The 19,076-nt window shown below is 34.1% G+C and overlaps 2 protein-coding genes across 2 annotated transcripts; both read right to left on the bottom strand.

Annotated features, from left to right (window-relative positions):
* Positions 1 to 1,181: 1,181 nt before the first annotated feature.
* Positions 1,182 to 4,404, bottom strand: LOC141656824 (uncharacterized). The gene is made up of 4 exons (XM_074463878.1): positions 4,184 to 4,404; positions 3,216 to 3,961; positions 1,878 to 2,034; positions 1,182 to 1,761 (listed from the first exon to the last, which is right to left on the bottom strand). The coding sequence occupies exons 2-4, from the start codon at positions 3,775 to 3,777 to the stop codon at positions 1,695 to 1,697; spliced, it is 786 nt and encodes a 261-aa protein (XP_074319979.1). The 5' UTR covers positions 3,778 to 3,961; positions 4,184 to 4,404; the 3' UTR covers positions 1,182 to 1,694.
* A 7,021-nt stretch (positions 4,405 to 11,425) lies between these two features.
* Positions 11,426 to 16,904, bottom strand: LOC141656823 (galactokinase). Its single transcript, XM_074463877.1, has 8 exons — positions 16,497 to 16,904; positions 14,717 to 15,381; positions 14,429 to 14,560; positions 13,908 to 14,042; positions 13,263 to 13,333; positions 12,856 to 12,933; positions 11,995 to 12,136; positions 11,426 to 11,893 (listed from the first exon to the last, which is right to left on the bottom strand). The coding sequence occupies exons 1-8, from the start codon at positions 16,657 to 16,659 to the stop codon at positions 11,783 to 11,785; spliced, it is 1,497 nt and encodes a 498-aa protein (XP_074319978.1). The 5' UTR covers positions 16,660 to 16,904; the 3' UTR covers positions 11,426 to 11,782.
* Positions 16,905 to 19,076: the final 2,172 nt, after the last annotated feature.

Below are 19,076 nucleotides of genomic sequence, written 5' to 3'. Positions count from 1 at the left end.
CCTATCAGATAAACCGGGAAACTATTTTCCAGTTTTTCCCGAACTTCATTACGCTGAAGACCAGGGAAAAACCCCTTTGTTCTTACCATCCCTTGGGTAGCCTCATAAGCAGCAATTGCCTCAGCAGTCGTCTTAGATTGTAAATTGTAGAAAGCCTCGGGCGAGAATGAATCCCCTCTAAAAACGAGATTATTACGGGTACACCATATGCACCAGATGGTAGCAATCAGGCTAATAACCAAAAACTCCCCGTTATCAGCTTCCGAAAGGTAATTAATCCTGAACGGTGAAAAGAATTAAAAGTTTTTAGTTGAAATTTTCGATGTGGTCGTAGTTTACTCTATTATGTAAAATCGTGAGATGTAGTACTTGACCCGAGTTAAAATCCCGTCAGCATCAAAACACTTTTATAGCTCCTTTTTGGAAAATAGTTTTAACAGAATTGTTGTACCGTGTCTATCGGGAGGTCAAACAACGCTGATGTATTATTTGGTCCTTTGGCCGAGTCATCTCGAAGAGGCGGTTTGTTTATTTTTCAATCGCTTTCATTTAGGGGGTGTTTGGTTCACCCAATATAGGTATGAGGTATGGGTTTGGAATGAACCAAACCCATACCATGTGTTTGGTTGACAAAATTGAAGGTTTGATACTCATACCTCAAACCCATGAGGTATGGGTTTCTCATACCCAGGGAGGGGGGTGGGTATGAGATTGATACCCATGGTATCAAATTACAAATATTAAAAAGTGATAAAAACAATTGTAAAAAAATCATTTTATATATTTATTTGATTAAATTTTCTCTACATGATTTAATAGTATAAAAATTATAATTAAAAATATTTTATTTTGAAGAGTTTTTAGCTTTGATTAGTTTCTAACCCCATACCCCCAAAATTGAACCAAACACAAGGTATGAGGTATCAAGTTCCAACCCGATACCACCTAGGTATGATTCCCGATTCCAAACCCATACCCAAGCGTGAACCAAACACCCCCTTAATGGTTTTGTTTATTTGTTGTGTTAGAATATCATGGACGCCCTTTAGATTGATTATTCATTCCGAGTCAAGTCTAGCTCAAAAGCGAGTTGGATAAGTGCACTTTGAATTCGGATTTGTTGCCAAGCTAGGCTTGTAAAATCAAGTGTATACGTATCCTATCGACTTTAAACAAGAAGCTACTCAGTGGTCGGTGCCATAGTCGTTGAAATAAGAGATTAAGTACAATGTTTGAATCTGTCACGTACTCTGCTCGACAAATGAGCTACAAAGGCAGTACGACAAAAAGCCAGGAACTATTGTACCCGAGTTCTTAACCGATAACCCCTACACTAACATATCTCATAGGTTTCTTCGCGATAGCTAGAACAGCTAAAAACGAATAATCACAAAGCGGACTTAAAAAAAAGTCGCAACCAGAAGGAAAGGTGGCAATCTTCATAATTAGGAGTAGTAAACTGTTTCATCCCTCGAAAGTCAGGGGCACACGTTCTATCCTTATGAGGCACACTATGTACACACATTTCCAAATCAAATAAATCGACACTTTTATTGCTCCAAGTGTTTTTTTGCTTCCAAATTCTTCGGCAGTAGACTCCCAAGCTCACCAAATGGGCATTATTCAGAAACCGCCACAACAATCGGAGTCTGGAATCATTCTACAATTGCAATCTACATTCTCTGAGCTTTTGCCTATAACCGGCCAATCGCTCTGCCCACCTCTTTTGCCTTGTCGAGTTCAGAAAGCTGCTCCACCAGGCTATAACAATATAACATGGTATTTCGCAAGAATTAGATGGCGACTAAATTAGAAATGCAGCAGATAATAGACACAGAGTGCTGCAAACGTTAGAAAATTTGTAAAATAGACTATACCTAGGAGAAGCAGAACCAGGCCTATTAAGATTGGCTGTAGATGACAATGGGAGATGCTGAATGGAGATTGTGCTATGCTGCTCTGCCACATCAGTTGAGAAAGGCGGGCCTCGGAATCTTCGGATACTCGGAGTTGTGCCTGTCCTGGATGACATTCCTGCCAAATGGTAAAGGAAGGTTCTCTTAGCTGAATCATTGTCATCACTCATAAAATCCAAACCATATAACTTGAAACACATAGGGAGCAAAGCTCCAAATTCTTGATAAATTGACACGTCATAAAGAAAAAACAAGGTGACAGCGTGATTCGTTGAGTGCCATCACTGCCATGTACACCGTTCAGTCTCAAACTCTCAAATGCTCGATATTCAGATAAACAGACGATTAAGTCGAAGAAAAAAAAAAGTTGCTAGTGATTAATCTTACAAGGCGAGGTAACAGTGCGTGACCACATTGAAAATTTAATCAAGCGACTGGCAATTGAAAATGGATTTGAAAGAAGAAACTACGATAACAGAATTCAACATCAACATCAAACTATCAAATGGTGGCCAAATAGAAATGTGGCACATTAATTTTGGATGTTCAAAATCAAGCGGGAAAATTTTGTTGGGAGGACGGGGGAGACAAAAGCAGCAAAAAGATGGTTTTTGGAAGGAAAAAGTAGCAAGTAACTAATGCTAAATTCCTGAATAGAAGTTGAAGGAAAGAAAGTTTCAACATCCTGCAATACACAATCAAATTAATCAAACAATTTGATTGCTCTATGTGCATGTGGGAGGGACTCATAAACTCGCAATGATATGAAATTGAAAAATTAGAAACTGAAGCGCCATGGTTTGGACCACAATGAAAAGGTCAAGAACTTGTTAATGTACACATAATGAGAAGAAAGAACATGCATGCAATCGATTATTCCAACCTTTGAAAGGCAAAAATTAGCAAAAGCAAAATAGTGGAGGGGACTAAAATTGATAGTTGCCCCTTAATGTTTTACCTCACACACTCGTATACGATTACTCTCGAAATCAGGGTTGGTGTGACACTTGGATAGTTCTTTTCAAGTTATAACAGGTGGAAGTTTCACTAAAATAGCTGAGTCCAACAGTAGCACACAACCCCTTGCTGTATATACTCTAAACGAGTCTGAGTAACATAGTTCATACAAAAATGCTTTCCGAAAGGGCTTTCCAGTTTCCACTTAGAACCATAAATAAGATATACCAACTGATTCATACAAGTCAAAGGCACAAAGAACATGAAATAAACAGAAGCTAGCTTAACCAAGGATACGAACCCAAACATGTGCGAGAAAATCACGTTCAAACGAAAATTTACCTTGAAGAAGTAGAACTAAACAGAACAAAATGGTGAGCAATGTGGCAAATAACTGATTTTTCGATGACATTGCCTTTGCTTCTTTCGCCTTCTTCAATCCCTTCATACGCTCAACTCTAGCGCGCTTAAGTCTAGCAAGTTCATGAAGTTCCCTAATCAACTTCTGATCAGCTGAATCCAAAGACAACCCTCTAGGCGGTCTAGGAGGTTTCGGAGGCTTCTTAGCACTCATTCCCTTAGGCTTCTCCTTCACTACTTTCCTCTCAACATCACCATTATCTCTTTCTTCTACAACCTTTTTATCTACAACAATCAATCTCCCACCCTTTGACTCCTCCTCACTACTCGGACTTTCCAATGCAATCACCCTTTCCTCGTGCTTAACCGACACAAAATCGCTTCCTAACCCACCAATAGTAGTATAACTACCAATTACAAGACCATCACCACCGCCGCCGCCACCGACACCACCTAGTTTAACACCCACTTCACCTTTCTCAATATCACCATCAAAATTACCATCTTTTGACATAACATTACAATTATCCATCATAACACCCATCTAACTTATCTCCAAAACAACACAATTTCTTACAAAATTTACCATAACCCAAAAAAATTAACTAAATTACACACAATCTATATGATTATATTATATCCAACCAAAATTTATATTCCCACCTAAATTATGATTAAATTAGGGTTAAAGGTAGAGTGATCCTCCAATATGATGTTGGCGCAAATTCCTGCAATTTAATTTGAAATTTAAGCAACAAAAATCAAAACCCACATTGAAAATTCAAGGAAATTTCCTATGTACACAAAATTAATCAATAAAAATTTAAACTTTCACAAATCCCAACAATAAATGAAGCAGAAAATAGCAGAATAACATAAATTATGCAAAATTAAGTCAAACAAAAACTGGCATTAGTACAGAATATAGTTAATTAATTAAAAAAGTTTACCTATTGAAGAAATCAAGAAACTGCAGATCCAAAGTAAACTAGATTTTGTACTGAAATGTGTGAAAAAATTGATGGGTAATTAATAGAAACTTGAATGAATTAAATTCAGGGAAAAAAGAGAGGATAAGTGGGAATGAAACCCAGAATTTTAAAATAAGGTACAGTATATAGTAGTGGAGTGTTAGGAAGGGAAGAACTTTCTGTGTTAGAAGGGAAGTCACAGGATTTATTAGAATATATACTCTTATTTAAGTAGTAAATCTCGGTTCTGACCGTCACAAGCCTGTGAGTTGGGTGTGACCTCTCAGAATCCTCTCTCACACTTGCTATTATTTGTGTCCCCGACACAAATAAGAATTTGTATATTTAAAACGGTTGTAACTTATAAGCTTGAAACTGATCCAAATAATTCATATATTCATCTAATAATTAGCATTAGTTAGTGGCTTAGTGCTACCAAGACACTCACCCGCCTTTAACGATTAAAATTTTGAATTTTAGTTACATTTCGAAAAAATAAATCATCTTCTTAATGAATTATTTGTTCATCCGTTAAATTTTTCACTGTTAATTAGAAATTATGGTGCTACATATCACAACCTATGAATATGTATTTTACATTCGTTTCACACTTAAACCCGTATTAAGAGAGATTTGCTATTATTATTATTATTATTATCACAAAAAATTGTGAGATACTGTTTTTGAAAAACCACTTTATCCGAAACTTTATCACGTGGATTTTATAACCTTGTATTATTATTGACCATAATACAAAATAACCATTCCATTTGGTACATAATTTTGTTACAATTACACTTATTTTATTGTAAATTATATCATTTTTATTAACCCACCATATAAATTCATTGAGAAAACCGTTTATAAAAAGACCTAAGCTAGAATAAAAATGGGGCCAATTATTATTGTAAGGTTTAAAATTTTAAAAACAAAGGATTGATGATGAAAACAAAGGAGAAAAGTGGGGAGTGCACCGACAGATTGTTAATGTTACAACTTCCCCCATGTCTCCCATGTTTCATGATTTTTGTTTATTATTTGGCACTTTTCTTTTCCCCCTTGAATTATTGAGAAAGCTCCTTGTAGTTTTGATTTGTGACCCCTTGATTGATTTCAGCCTAAAGTGGCACCTACCACTTGTATTAACTCTTTATGTGCCTTTAGAACTTGTCCAAATAACAAAGGTGAGTATTGTTTTAGGACAACAAAAAAGAAGTGAATAGTGGTCTTGGATTACCTTCTTTGTTTTATCACAATTCTCATTTATAACAGCACTATTCCGTCACAAGCTTGTCTCTCATAAAGACAAAGTAGGAGAGCAAATAGGAAGGAAGTTGTGAGAGATCACAAACTTATGACCATCACAAGCAAGATAATTAATCTGTTGTGTTTATTTGATTAAAAAATTGTTATTGTGTAGAACGGTTTTTAGTTCACTTGGTGTAAAATCTTCCACTAACACTTATGTACAGTGTTGGCAGGATTTACCATTAAAAGGGTGAAGTAGATTTAATCAGGACAAACAATTTAAAATTTAAATATTTACAAATTTCGGGAACGGACCGCCTCTACTAGGTAGGATACCCTCCAAACCCAAATCAACCACTTCTTAGGTCTTATGCACCATTCACTAAAACAAAGGCGCACTTCTTATGTCTTATGCACCATTCACTAAAACAAAGGCAGTTAAAAAATACTTCCTCCATTCAACTCCACTCTACCACTTTGTTTTTTCACGTTCGCCAACGCGTGTTTTACGCGGTAAATATCGTTAGCTACGTATTTCCAAAAATTATAAAAGTTATATATTTTTAATGTACTCGTAAAGACGAATTAAACAAGATCTCACATGAATATATTTTCACTTGTGTATTGAAAGAAAATCGAGATTGAATGTGCACGTGTGAATAGTGTAGAAAATAGAAATAGGTAGAGTGGAGTTGAATGGAGGAATTAAGTGACTTTTTTTAGCAACCAATTAAAAAATAACATGTGAGAGGCTGTTTAGGTAAAATGTAAAGCGATTCTACACTAATAGTGCAAAACCTTTTATAAGAAATTGTATTGATCATTTGATTGTATACGTTATTACGTCTTTCAAAACCTCCTTCATTCGTACGAGGACTTAAAAACTGTATACAATAAATGGAACAAAGGAAACATTAATTATTTACGTCATTACGTCTTTCAAACCCTCCTTCATCGTACGAGTACTTAAAAACCATATACAATAAATTAGTTATTTATGTTGTTATAATTATATCTTCTTGAGTTGGAAATAGTTATCGAAGGAACATCAAAAATCAATTGATGATCGAAGGAGCTAATTTTCCACTGAATTAGTAGCACAAAAAGAAATTACAACATAGTAGAAAGTAAAAAATTCTCATTTGTAATGGTCAATATTCGTCCCAAATTTGTGACGGATCAAGTAAAACTCACAAGAGTAGATAAAAACAAGTCATTATCTGTGACTCCTTAAGCACCATATTTTTTTTATGTACTCATATGGATAATACTTAACCCATCACAAACTTATCACGAATATACCCGTCAGAAACTTAAAAAAAAAAGTTTCCACAAAAGAAACTGCACCCACAGACAAAAGTAACGTACAACAAAAGTAGAGAATCACCTTGTTTGTTAGCTCCACAAATTCCGTTATTTTAGCAGAAAACAATACTAACTAAATGGCAGTTTGTATAGTTGGTTGAATTAGACTAACCACCCAACCTAATTACATTACAGTATATTTTATAGAAAACAGTGGAGTACTATATATAATCAAATCAATCAATTTTAATTAGATTGATAAATCAAGTGACATCAGATTTGATTCAACAAATTTATTTTATTTTATGTACTACAGTATATACTAGTAGTATTATTATTACACTATGTTTGACTTCATGCATGCAACTTCATGTATGTAGTCTATTTACATTATTACGACTTCATGAAGAATGCTTATAATGGCAATATTTCACACAACTTTGAGGCATGAAAATCATTTATTGCTAGGTTGCATTAGTAGTCAAAGGCATGACTATATTTATAAAATGATCAATAACAATATGGAAAAATTCACACGATTTCCCTTATGAGGTAACAGTTTGAGGCATAAAAATAATTTATTGCATTGTTAGGTTACATACATTGTAGTCAAAATTAAATATTTCGTTGATGATTATAAAATGATAAAAAAAAATAATATAAATCATGAATGTATTTCAAAATCATGAATAATTTTAACTTTCTATTTCCACACTATTATATTTGGTTCGGATTCCAAATAGAATACGAGTGTACAATGCAAGAACGATCCAAGAATACCTTAGTTTTAACACCGCTACGGTCTCATAACTTATACTCTACCACAATTTAAGATAGAATAATCATTAGAAGTGACTAAAGTAAGCTTTACAAGTTACAAATTATATACTTTAAAAAAAAAATGATTTATACATTGTCGTTGAAGGCTAAATGCTAAGAATCTCATTGATGACTATAAAATGATCATTAACGATATAATTCATGCACTTCAAAATGATGACTAACTTTAACTTTTTATTTTTAATTCTAGTAAAATCTTGATTTTTTTTTTCTTTCTTCTGGTGACGAGGAATTCGCAGCCGTTATCTTTGGTATGCACTAAATAAACCCTAAATACATATGATAGCCTGCAGACCACGGTTTAAGATAGTTAAATCTTTGGAATTGACTAATGTAAACTTTACATTTTACATTAGCAACTTAAGACATAAAAAGAAGATGCAATAATGGTTTAATTTCTGACAACAAGCAAAACTATCGTTTTAGTTCCTTTTATACGTCTGTCTTACATAAAAATTTGTGCAAAACCAGCTATCATATGATCCTAATACCTCATAAAAAAACGTGCATTTCTCAATCTTGGATAGATTTTATTAGGAGTATATATGACTTTAATTAATGGGTCTTTTTAAAGGCAAATACTTGTTAAATACAAAAGTATTATTTAACTATGTAAAGGTGATTGGCTGATTGCTAATTACCTTTATGTGTTATTTCACAAATACTACTATATACCTTCAGTTATATAATAAGTTTATATTGTACAACTATTATACATTTATTCGAGCTTATGTGTAATTTTTATGAGTTTTTTAATTATTTTTTTATGTTTAAGTGTGTGAATTCAGGAATTTTACAGCATAACTCAGATTTTTCAAAACAAAACTCGAAAATTTTAGTACAGAACTCGGATTCTAAAAGATCAGTTGTAATACAATTATATAGTATATTAATTGATGTTATTTAGGTAAACAAAATGTGATTCTACAATAAATTTATATTAAACCGCCTTACCAGAGACGGACCGTCTCATCGTAAATTGATTTTATCCCAGATAAATTGTTCTACTATAAGTTGGGCAACACTAATGAATCAGGTAATAATGTACGGGGTAATATGTAAGTGAACACGCACTGTGCGTATTATTGCGAAATAAGTGGATCAAAATTAATGAATTGTTGTACTACATCTGATCAGATACTACTTGATTCTGATTCAAATCTTATATTATTGCATTGACTAAAACAAATCGAATGTACGTACGCAGTAAAATAAATTATTAGTAAAACAGCTTTGACTTTCAGAACACAGATGCAAGTGAAGTGAGACATGCTACAAGAAGTATCCTCAGATTTCAGGTAGTACTGTACTATTTATTTTATGTAATAACTTCTGCCTTTACTTCTCACTTTCTCAGGTTATTTCACTAATTAAACCTTTGAATTGTTCCAGCTTCTTGGTTCATATTTTTTGGGGTTAAATGAAGCTAAACTGAACTGAATTAAGCTGAAATAAGTTGAATGGAGCGGAGCTGAGCTGAATTGAAATTTGCTGAGACGAATAGAGCTGAAATCAGTAAATATTGGTGTAACAAATAATGTGATAGTGAGTATAGTTTTAGGTAGATTGAGTAGGTCATAATAAGTGTCTTTCTAGTCAGAGCATTCGCAAAGGAGGGAAATAAGCTCCCCTTTTGCCTTCTCTTTCCTCAAATGAGCAATCCTATTGTTGCACCAACCTCTCCATTTTTTGGGGTTCCACTGTTTTTAGGGAAGGTCCTCAACAAAAAAGTAAGGCAATTTTTGTTACTTTTGGGGAGCTTCCCAAATTTTTGTGTGTGAATTGGGGAACTTCACCTTTGCGGATGTTCACTACATTCTATAGGTCTAACTTCATGAAAAGTGAAACAGATTCAAAACCAAATCGCTTGTATAAACTCCGAACATGTGCTATGTCTCAGGATTATTTGATGTTGTTGGATTCAAAGTTTTGGACATTGAGATGACATACTTTACCCGTTGCATATGAATCCTAAGTATTAATTAATCATCGTCGTTTCTAATAACAATTCGGCATGATTTTGTCCAAACCTATCCATTATCATACCGTCATACTTATAATCTGTGTTGCTTGGACTCTTCAATATTACCTCACATGTCCTTGTCAGATAGTGGTCACTCAGACATGAGTAGGACACTCAAACATTTCATTTTAGACTACAATAAAATATGATTTATTTTTTACGGAGTAAAAAATAGTTGAATCCGACATTTAAATATGCATCCAAATCGAATACTTCTAAGTTCTAACCGAGTCCGATCAACATGGCCTATAACGGAGTGTTAGCATGCAACTTTGTAATAGTATACCAAAGACACGACCTCAAATAAAAAGCACTAAGGTATACAAATAATGAAAGATACCCAAAACCGACATTGGACTATGTTTATTCAAGATTTTGTAAGCATGAGCACGTTAATAAGCTTCCTCACAATAAAGGATAAGCTAAGGGGTCATAAACTCATAATTCATATCTAAGTTAACCCTCAACAAACAACAACAAAAGTTAATAGAATGGGCAAGTGTTGGGAGGTTTTGGGACAAATTGCCTTGTTGTAAGGCCATGAATCCATGATACCTAATTAAGAGGCAAATCATAATCTAACTTTATCTTAAATTTGGGCCATTTGGTATATGTGACAGGCAAAACATTAATAATTATTAAACCCTAGAAAGTTAATTTTTGTGTTAGAGAAGGTGCAATATCAGTACAATATAAGCAAAGGGAAATCCGAATATGTGATACATTCACATAATTCCGTTTCAACCAATACGCCAAGGCCTGTCTTGGCCTTTTTGAATTGACTAAAATGATTGGATTAGTAATATTATTAGAAAGCGTGCCAATAAAAAACACAAATTCTTTTGTTTAAGATGAGAATATTCGTTCTAAATTTAAAAAGGGTAAAATATAATAAATTAAGACAATATTTATTGGTAGAGCTAACAAGGACGAGGTCTTGAATAAGGACAAAAAAATGAAACTGGGGAAACCATGGAGGGTAATAGTCGTTCCAGGCGGTCTATTTAGGAACTCTTAAGACAAAAGTAAAATGTATAGAGATTAGCGAAAAATGCCTTATCAATGCAGGTGAGATGTTATTTAGCCCGTTTTAACTTAACACAGATATATGCGTCTTAGAAGAGACTAGTTATCCGTTTTAAAAGAGACCGGTTAAATATGGGATTTTTGAACATACACATACTAATTAAAAGTATGGTACTACATGTCCATTGAAAGAAGATACAGATGTTCAGATGAATTTCTGAAGGCCATAAACTTATAATAGAAAGCCCATGATGTCACAAAAAAACGAAGGTGACTCAACTACCCATATCAAAATAGAAAGCCCATGATGCCACAAAAACCAAGGTGATATTCGTCTTTAAAGTAAAACGTGTTAAATACCAAACTATACAGGTAGATGTGACTCACATGACAAGAGTTTGTCATTCCCTAGCCAGACACTAATATCGCAATATGCTTTCCGTCTCAGTTAACTTTTTGACCTGTTTTAGTATTTAAAATCGATATGTCTGACTTAAACAAAAATTTGTATTTGAGTGTAGGGAAGCCATACGTCCATAATCCATATTGACCTCATTTTAGAGCAAGATGGAGACAACATTGATGGAGTCATAAGAGTCTTAGGTTTGACCCCTTTCGTTTAAATTTTTTGAAACAAAGAGCTTGCTTAGAAGAATATTATAATTGTATTCTCGCAAAAATAAAAATGAATTTAGTACTTAAAATTTGGGTGAAATTCACTAGTACAATTATATTAAAAAAAGTGGCAATATAAAATGCAACCCATACAACAAAGAATGTGATGCAATTGATCCATAATTTAAGCACATCATGGTTCTCTTTAACATATGCACGCGATTACAGTTGTTGCGTGTCCATTGAGGCCATACATGAATGAAGCAACAAAGGTGTTTGAGTATACCGACGTGGTGGCCGCGTATAACCCAAACTTGAATACAAACGGGTTTTATAAGACCATCTAACACAACTACATAAGAATTAAATATTTTAGTTGATTTTTGTAAATATGAGTAGATAAATAAACCTCAACTTATTCATTACGGAGTATTTGAATACTTGCAGACGTAATGTGGAGGCATGAACGAAAGAAAAAAAAACTTGCGTTCATACTAATGAACGATATAATATAAGAGATGCTAAAATTTGAAGATAGCTGCACCACTCGAAGGCTTGGAAGCAAAGACATATAGACCTAGATCATTGTTATTGATTACACCTTTGTCGATCCTAGATCGATAGAAATGTTCCTGCGAAAAGGAATATAAAAAAAATATATTAATTGTTGGCCAAAATTATGATAATTTGATTAGAACTTTGAAATCTAATACTATATTTAGTTAGAGCATACCTTTAAATCAAGGATAAATTGAGGTACTATGCTTTCTTTAACCAACGAAACAGTACACCCACCCCATCCAGCACCGGTGAGCCTTGCTCCTAAAGCACCCTTTTCACGGGAAATCTTGACAAGCTCTTCTAGCTCGGGACAACTACATTGACAATCACCACCGTAATTAAGACACAAAGAAGCAAGCTTCTTAACAACATAACTAAAATAAGAGAAGTCGATTCACTCATAAAACTATGGATACTTGATTCTAAAGCAACATTAAAACATTAATCAATCAGAAATTGAATTATGAGACTCTCAAGCAAGCGAATTGTGAGTCAACTATACAGTTCCAAGTTTATTTTATCATGGTGATTGGTAGAAATCTATATATAAGGGCACTGTTTAACAAGCGTATCATGAACCGGATGTTGCATATTTGTATTGAATTAGACAACCTGGATTAAAAACACGCACATCAATGAGTGGATTTCAAGTGCTCCTAATTAGCCTTCTGATTCCAAGTTTTCTGCATCTCCATCGTCATAGTGATTTTAAGTTTCTTTTATTTAGACGGAAACAACTCAACTGAACTTAGCCGAGCAGCTTTATTCCTGGGAATAATATTCATACAACTTCCCCACCAGGCCCCCACCCGAGTATCTCATGCATGTTCAACTATATACCTATACTCAGCATTTGATTTTCATATATTCGTAACCTAGAAGCTATAGTTTAGAGCCAAGTTACTCCTAATTTGTCACATCGCATTAGCCAACTCCAGCAATTGTTTGTAAGAGGACGGCTTAAACAGACATATATAGGATCTATATATGAAGCAAGACATTAAAACATTAAGAAGAAATAATTGCTTGATACCTGCATTCGAAAAGAACACTGCAGCTGTAATGACTATCATTCATAAGATCACCAAGTTTCTTAAGCATATCTTCGTCACTGCAATGGAAACAATGACTAATCGTAAGGATCAAGTTTGCTCCTAAGATAAAACCTTCTCCAGCTAGCTGTAAAGATACAGGGATTTTATGATGTAGCATTCTTGCCATCGTCATGTTTTCACTTTTCACTACAAAACTTATCGTGTATTAAGCAATAAATAAGTTCTCATGTATAGCGATTAGCGAGAGTATATTAATGGCAATACATATACTTCATTGCATCTTAAACAAAAGCAAAATCAACTGCACAAGCAGGCTTAAGCATGATGACAGCATGCAAGTGGAGAAATTTTCAAATTGTTTAGCTAATTTCAAAGAAAGTCTGACCTTAAATTTGATGACACCGTATCCTTGAAAGCATGCACTCTCTTAGCTTCGGAATACACATGAGCAGCTCTCTGAGAAGAATATTAGAAAATGTCATATTTTGAAAAGGATTCAAATCATTTATAGGTGTTCTTTCAGTTTAACAGGGTAAGATTAAAATGAATTTAAAAAATTAAAACTTAAACAGCCAAAATATATTATCCAATATAAAAGATAAAGAGACATTACTTGATACAAAACGCTAACCATTCTAATGATTCGAAATGATTTAGGACAGGAGGGTCGCATATGGTGCCATATGGTGGTAATAGAGAAGAGAACAAAAAAGCTACCAAAATGTTATTCTAAAGAACCTACCAGCTATGAAATTTCAGGTATGGGTGAGGGCCGAGGCCATAATGATATCTACTGTAACCAAATACCGATCAACACATCAAACAAGTATAGCCATCAACATAGGCTGAGGAGAATAGCCCTCCTGTTTATGAACATTGTCAAAACAAGTAGACGAGAATCACCCGCTATATAAATTGCTACTTACAAAAGACTGGATTTAGTATGTCAAAGTGTCAAATCTGTCATATCATCTAAACGCCACAGATGTCAACTTTAAGCAAACACAACAAGTAAGACGGAGTGCTCTACCTGATGCAATTTATAATGTTTGGCCGCCTTCAATACATCCAAAGAGGTGGGAGAGTCACTGAAAATAGACTGTAAACTTTCTTTAGTAACCGTCTCAATATCTTCAACTGTATATGGCTCCTCTTTCAAGTGCTCCTGGAAAAACAGGGTAAGGTAGTTGAATTAAATCAGTGCTCAAGTCACAAGGAAATTTTTCCAAATACCAAAAAAAGAAATAATGTATATTCAATTATGCATAAATTAAGAATAACCAGACATATATGGCAACCAAACCGTCTCATGGAAATCAATGAAAAAGATGAAGCAACACTGAATATACCCACGCTGCTACACACCTAAAGCTACTTATAACCATCTTTCTTATCTGAAAGGACGAAACTATCCATTATGATGAAGGGATGCACAGTTTTAATTTTCCAGCCACTAGTACTCCGTATTTAACATGTCACTAAAGTTGATTATGCAATCAAATTATAACTAACATCATTTAGTAGCAGGATAATACATCATGTTGAAAATACCTTTACAGCTAGGACAGGATCAGTAGAGTCACGAGTTCCAGCAAAAGACACGCAGAGGCCTTCAACATCTGAAAGAGTTTTGACCTTGATTGCATCACTTGTTTTCATTCCAAGCTTAATCCCCAAAACAATCTGCAATGTAAATAATGAACGCATTAACAAAAAGATTTCAACAACTGCATAAAATAAGGCTCGTTTAAAGTTCAGGACTTGCAACAAAATAAAAGAGATAGGAAAGGCAGCGTTTTTTTTTTTGCCCAGACTGAAATAGGAGCAGACAACACTTACAGCAGCAAGTCTGCATTCAACAACACGATTGTTGTAATTTGTGGCAGCGGTGACAGCTTTCTGGGACTCTGCCAATGAATGCGCAATTACGAAAGATCCCCCAGCAGGTAGTTTCACATCAGTCGCACGAATAGGATTAAAATCTATCAACTCTGCAAATCCAGTTTGCGCCATAACAGAAATTGCCTGATCCATTCCACCAGACTGTGTTCCTATATGACGCTCACATTCGCAAGTGAGCTGCGCAATTTCTTTCTTAGGGAAATTCACCCCGAAAGCAGCCATTATACCAATTGTAGCCGAGCAAACAAATGCAGCTGAACTCGACAATCCTGAACCAGTGGGAACTGTTCCATCAACAAGAACATCCAGTCCTACTGGTTCACCAACATTTACACCTTTCGACTTGACAAATTCATAGAATCCTTTATATCCACAAATAAAATAGTGACCCCATTTTAGATTCTTCAGGTCAAGTTCCTGATTAGGATCAGCAGAATATGTACACATCGAATACTTCCCATCATTCAAATTCGCAATTCGAAGCACTTTTTCTTCGCCTTCACCCCTCTTTCGAATTGCAACTATTGTATCCTGTCGTATTGCCATTGGCAACACGGAGTAACCCTCATAATCAATGTGTTCTCCAATCAAATTCACCCTTCCTGAAACATATACCACATCATCATCGTAATCTACAATCAAATACTGAGTAATACATTATGCATCAATCACATATAAATTTAATCTGCCATCCTACTCCCTCGCCAATCATTTACTCACTTTATTCCTGTTGTTCTAATCATTTGTTTGCCTATTTCATTCCCTAAAAGCGGCATTTTTTTTTTTGAGGGAAACCCCGAAGGCCTTACTGCATTAAAAGAGAATCGAGAATAACAGCATTGTTCGCAATCGGTGGTAAAACATCCGACCACACTGATCTACCAACTACTCTAGGTAAAAGATGAGCTAAGCAATGCGCAACACCATTGTTTATGCGACTAGTAAAAGACCAAAAAACAGAAGTAAAAGAGTTAACATAAAGCTAAAATATCATCCAAAATTAACGAAAGCCCAGTAGCCTTCTTCTTAAGCGCCTCCCCCACCAGCAAGCAATCACTTTCCAGACGATCTTATCATGCCTCCACCTCGCTGCTTCGCTAATCCCTTCCAGTACCGCAACTTGCTTGTGGATCCCAGTATTGATCCTGCACTAACGAAATACCCCACAACACCTTTTCCCTATCATCGTGACATACCACACCAACACTCACACCATCCCCCACCTTGGCCCCCGCGTCCACGTTTATTTTAACGAAATCGGACTTTGGTGGAGTTTATTTACCTTTCTATTTTTAAAACATGCTAATCTCAAATTCTTGCATAAAACCGTCTCACACAAGTCTTTGTGCTAATCTCAAATTCTGGTATAAAACCGCCTCACGCAAGACTTTGTGTAAGTCAGATTTTTGGGAACCGCTTTTTCAATTTTTGTTTCCAATTAAATTTATTATCTTTATAAATTTAGGTGATTATGGATTCGTTTTACACAACATTGTAGTAAATCGTAAACAGTCTCACACGAAACTAACTGATCATGAATACAACTTAGGTTATTTTCGTAACTACGATACCAAAAGCAAAGATAAACAAATGATCACGACATACTAATACCAAAACACGATCAAACGAAAATAATTTCAAAATACGAAATCAAATTCAATAACTAATCATTAACCAATCAATCAATACAAAATCAATCAAATCAAACAAAAGGTACCTGGAGAACGAGCGAAAACGTCAGGAGGATTAGAAAAAACGTCAGTAAACTTAGATTTGATTTTATCGAATCGAATTTTGGCTTCATCAAGCTGAGAACCATCGCCATAAACAGCATCAAGAGAAGAGTAAATCGGAACAGGTTGATCTTCGTGTTTCGCCATTAATTGTTCGTGGTGGAGCTTGTTCGAGGTGCAACAATGGCGGAAAAAGGAAGAAAGTTCGTTGATTTTAAGGATTTGGAAGAGAGAGAAATAGGATTAATTAGGGAATTTTAATTCGTAATTAATGCGATTAATTCGGTGGAAAATTAGTTAATGATTGATCTGAAGCAAAATTAGGATTAATTTAAGTATTATTAAATTAAGCTAAAATTGCGGGAGAGGTAGAGACGTTTGATTTGACACAAGTCCACAACTAGTGGATTATCCCTTATCCGTGAGAGGTATAAATAGTAGTTGGATATGATCGTATTTTTTTTTAAAGAAAAAAATAATTCATTAATAAAACGCCCTAAGACATAATGGATACAAAGGATATTTATAATCGAAACCAAATCTAATGGAAATCAAACAAAATAATCTATCTATTTATATTATCTATATAGAAGCTTTTTTTCCAACGTTTAATAACTACTGCATAACAAACAGATAATAATTGCATAACAAACCGATAATAAAATAATAATGACAAAACAATAAACTGCATAACAAACAGATAATTAAGACAATTTTACATCTCATATGTTTCTTATGAATAAAATACAAGAAATTTTGTATGATTAGAATCATACTTTCAAGTTACTTCCTAACTAATTTGCATGTTTTCTAACTTGCTATATTATACTCCCTCTTATTCCGAATAAATGTCCTATTTGGACAATGGCAGTGTTCCATTTGGACAATGACACGAAAATTAAGAAATATAGTTAAAATAATGAAAATTATTGTATAGGGGTAAGAATATAAGAGTTAAATAATGAAAAGTATTGAATATGATGAGTTAGGGGTGGTTGAGGTGATAAATAAAGAAAAGAGCTAAGGGTAAGAAAGTAAAAAACCATGTCCAAATATGGCAAATGGGACAGTTATGTGAATCGACGAAAATGACAAATGAGACACTTATTTAGAATAGAAGGAAGTATATACTCTTCCGTCATGGCGTCATATACGTACTCTCTATCCTCATCCTCATATTTTCATCAATTTTATGCATTTTTAATGAAGTTTTATTTTGTATATGTTGTTTCCCTCCTTTATTGTAGACTATGGTTCATTTTATCTTTGATGTATTCTAATGAATGTATTCTCATTTTCCATTTGTAGGAGAGTAGGATACTAGGATGTATGGCAATGGCACAAGAATGTTTTAACTAAGTTAAGCAAAAATACTTGCAAAAGTTCATGAAGTGGCTTTAAGTTTATTATACTATCATTATTTTTCATCTTGAAAAAGTAAGTTATGTCGCTTTTACTGCATATGTGAATCTTTGCGTATACTTTTAATCTTCAAATGGGTGTATACAATATCAAAAAAATAATGGTTAGGAAAATATAAAACGTCATTATTGCCACCATATTGTCTGATTGTATCGTCAAATAGACCAGTTTACGTACAATCGTTTAGGCTTGTGTTAACATTTATCCATATATCATTAGTATGAGGGTGTGATTACAAAAGTGCTAATGTGTGATTACAAAATTGTCAGAGATGTGAGATGTAACAATGTATGATTACAAAAGTAGGAGACCGGATCATCTGCGTGAGATAATCGATCAAAGGAGGTCCGTATAAAAAAACGTAAAGAATCAAATGAAACAGCGTAAAACAAAATACGTAAAGAATCAATGGAATTGGGGAAGTATAATTAGAGTCCTCTTAAGCCTAATGAGATAGTTTATGAGAGTCCAATCCCTAGACATTATGTAATTATATACCGAGTAATCACAATATACTTTTCCAGTTTTCCTCTAAGCCTCTTGACAGTATAAAAGTAATTTAAAAATCTAATATAAACCAAACTTTACCAATTAACAAAGTAATCACAAGATAAGAGTTTGACTATGAATAAATTATAGTCGAAATTTTGCTCCCATTAGAGACAGCTACAAAGAAGTGTAGTATATATAAATCGTTATAATATAATCAAAGTATCAAATCTGAAAAGAAGATAGAAATTTGAGTCCCAACTTTTTAAAACTACAATACTAATCAAATTAGTACTGAAGTCTCATCTTTATAGCTCTTTAAAGAAGTTATGACATTGCGGTGAATTATACTATGCAAAAATTTGGCAATCAATAATTCTACGGAAAACGTTGCCAAAAAAAAAAAAAAAAATAATTCTACGGAAAAGTCACGTGGTACCTTCGAAAATTGTCATTTTGCACGTGGTACCCAATTTTTTAAGTTTGTACATATGACGAGATAATTATTTTAGAAAAAAAAAATTGACCGATTCTGAATTCCGGTATAGGAGTTATACTCAATTGAGTTTTTTTATAGCGATGAAAATGGCATGTTGTGCATGAAAATCAAACATGGAGGATATCATATACACCAACTTAAAATACTGGGTACC

The sequence above is a fragment of the Silene latifolia genome, chromosome 5 (assembly GCF_048544455.1).
Source record: "Silene latifolia isolate original U9 population chromosome 5, ASM4854445v1, whole genome shotgun sequence".
Lineage (NCBI taxonomy): Eukaryota > Viridiplantae > Streptophyta > Magnoliopsida > Caryophyllales > Caryophyllaceae > Silene > Silene latifolia.
This window is presented reverse-complemented; position numbering and strand designations above follow the sequence as displayed.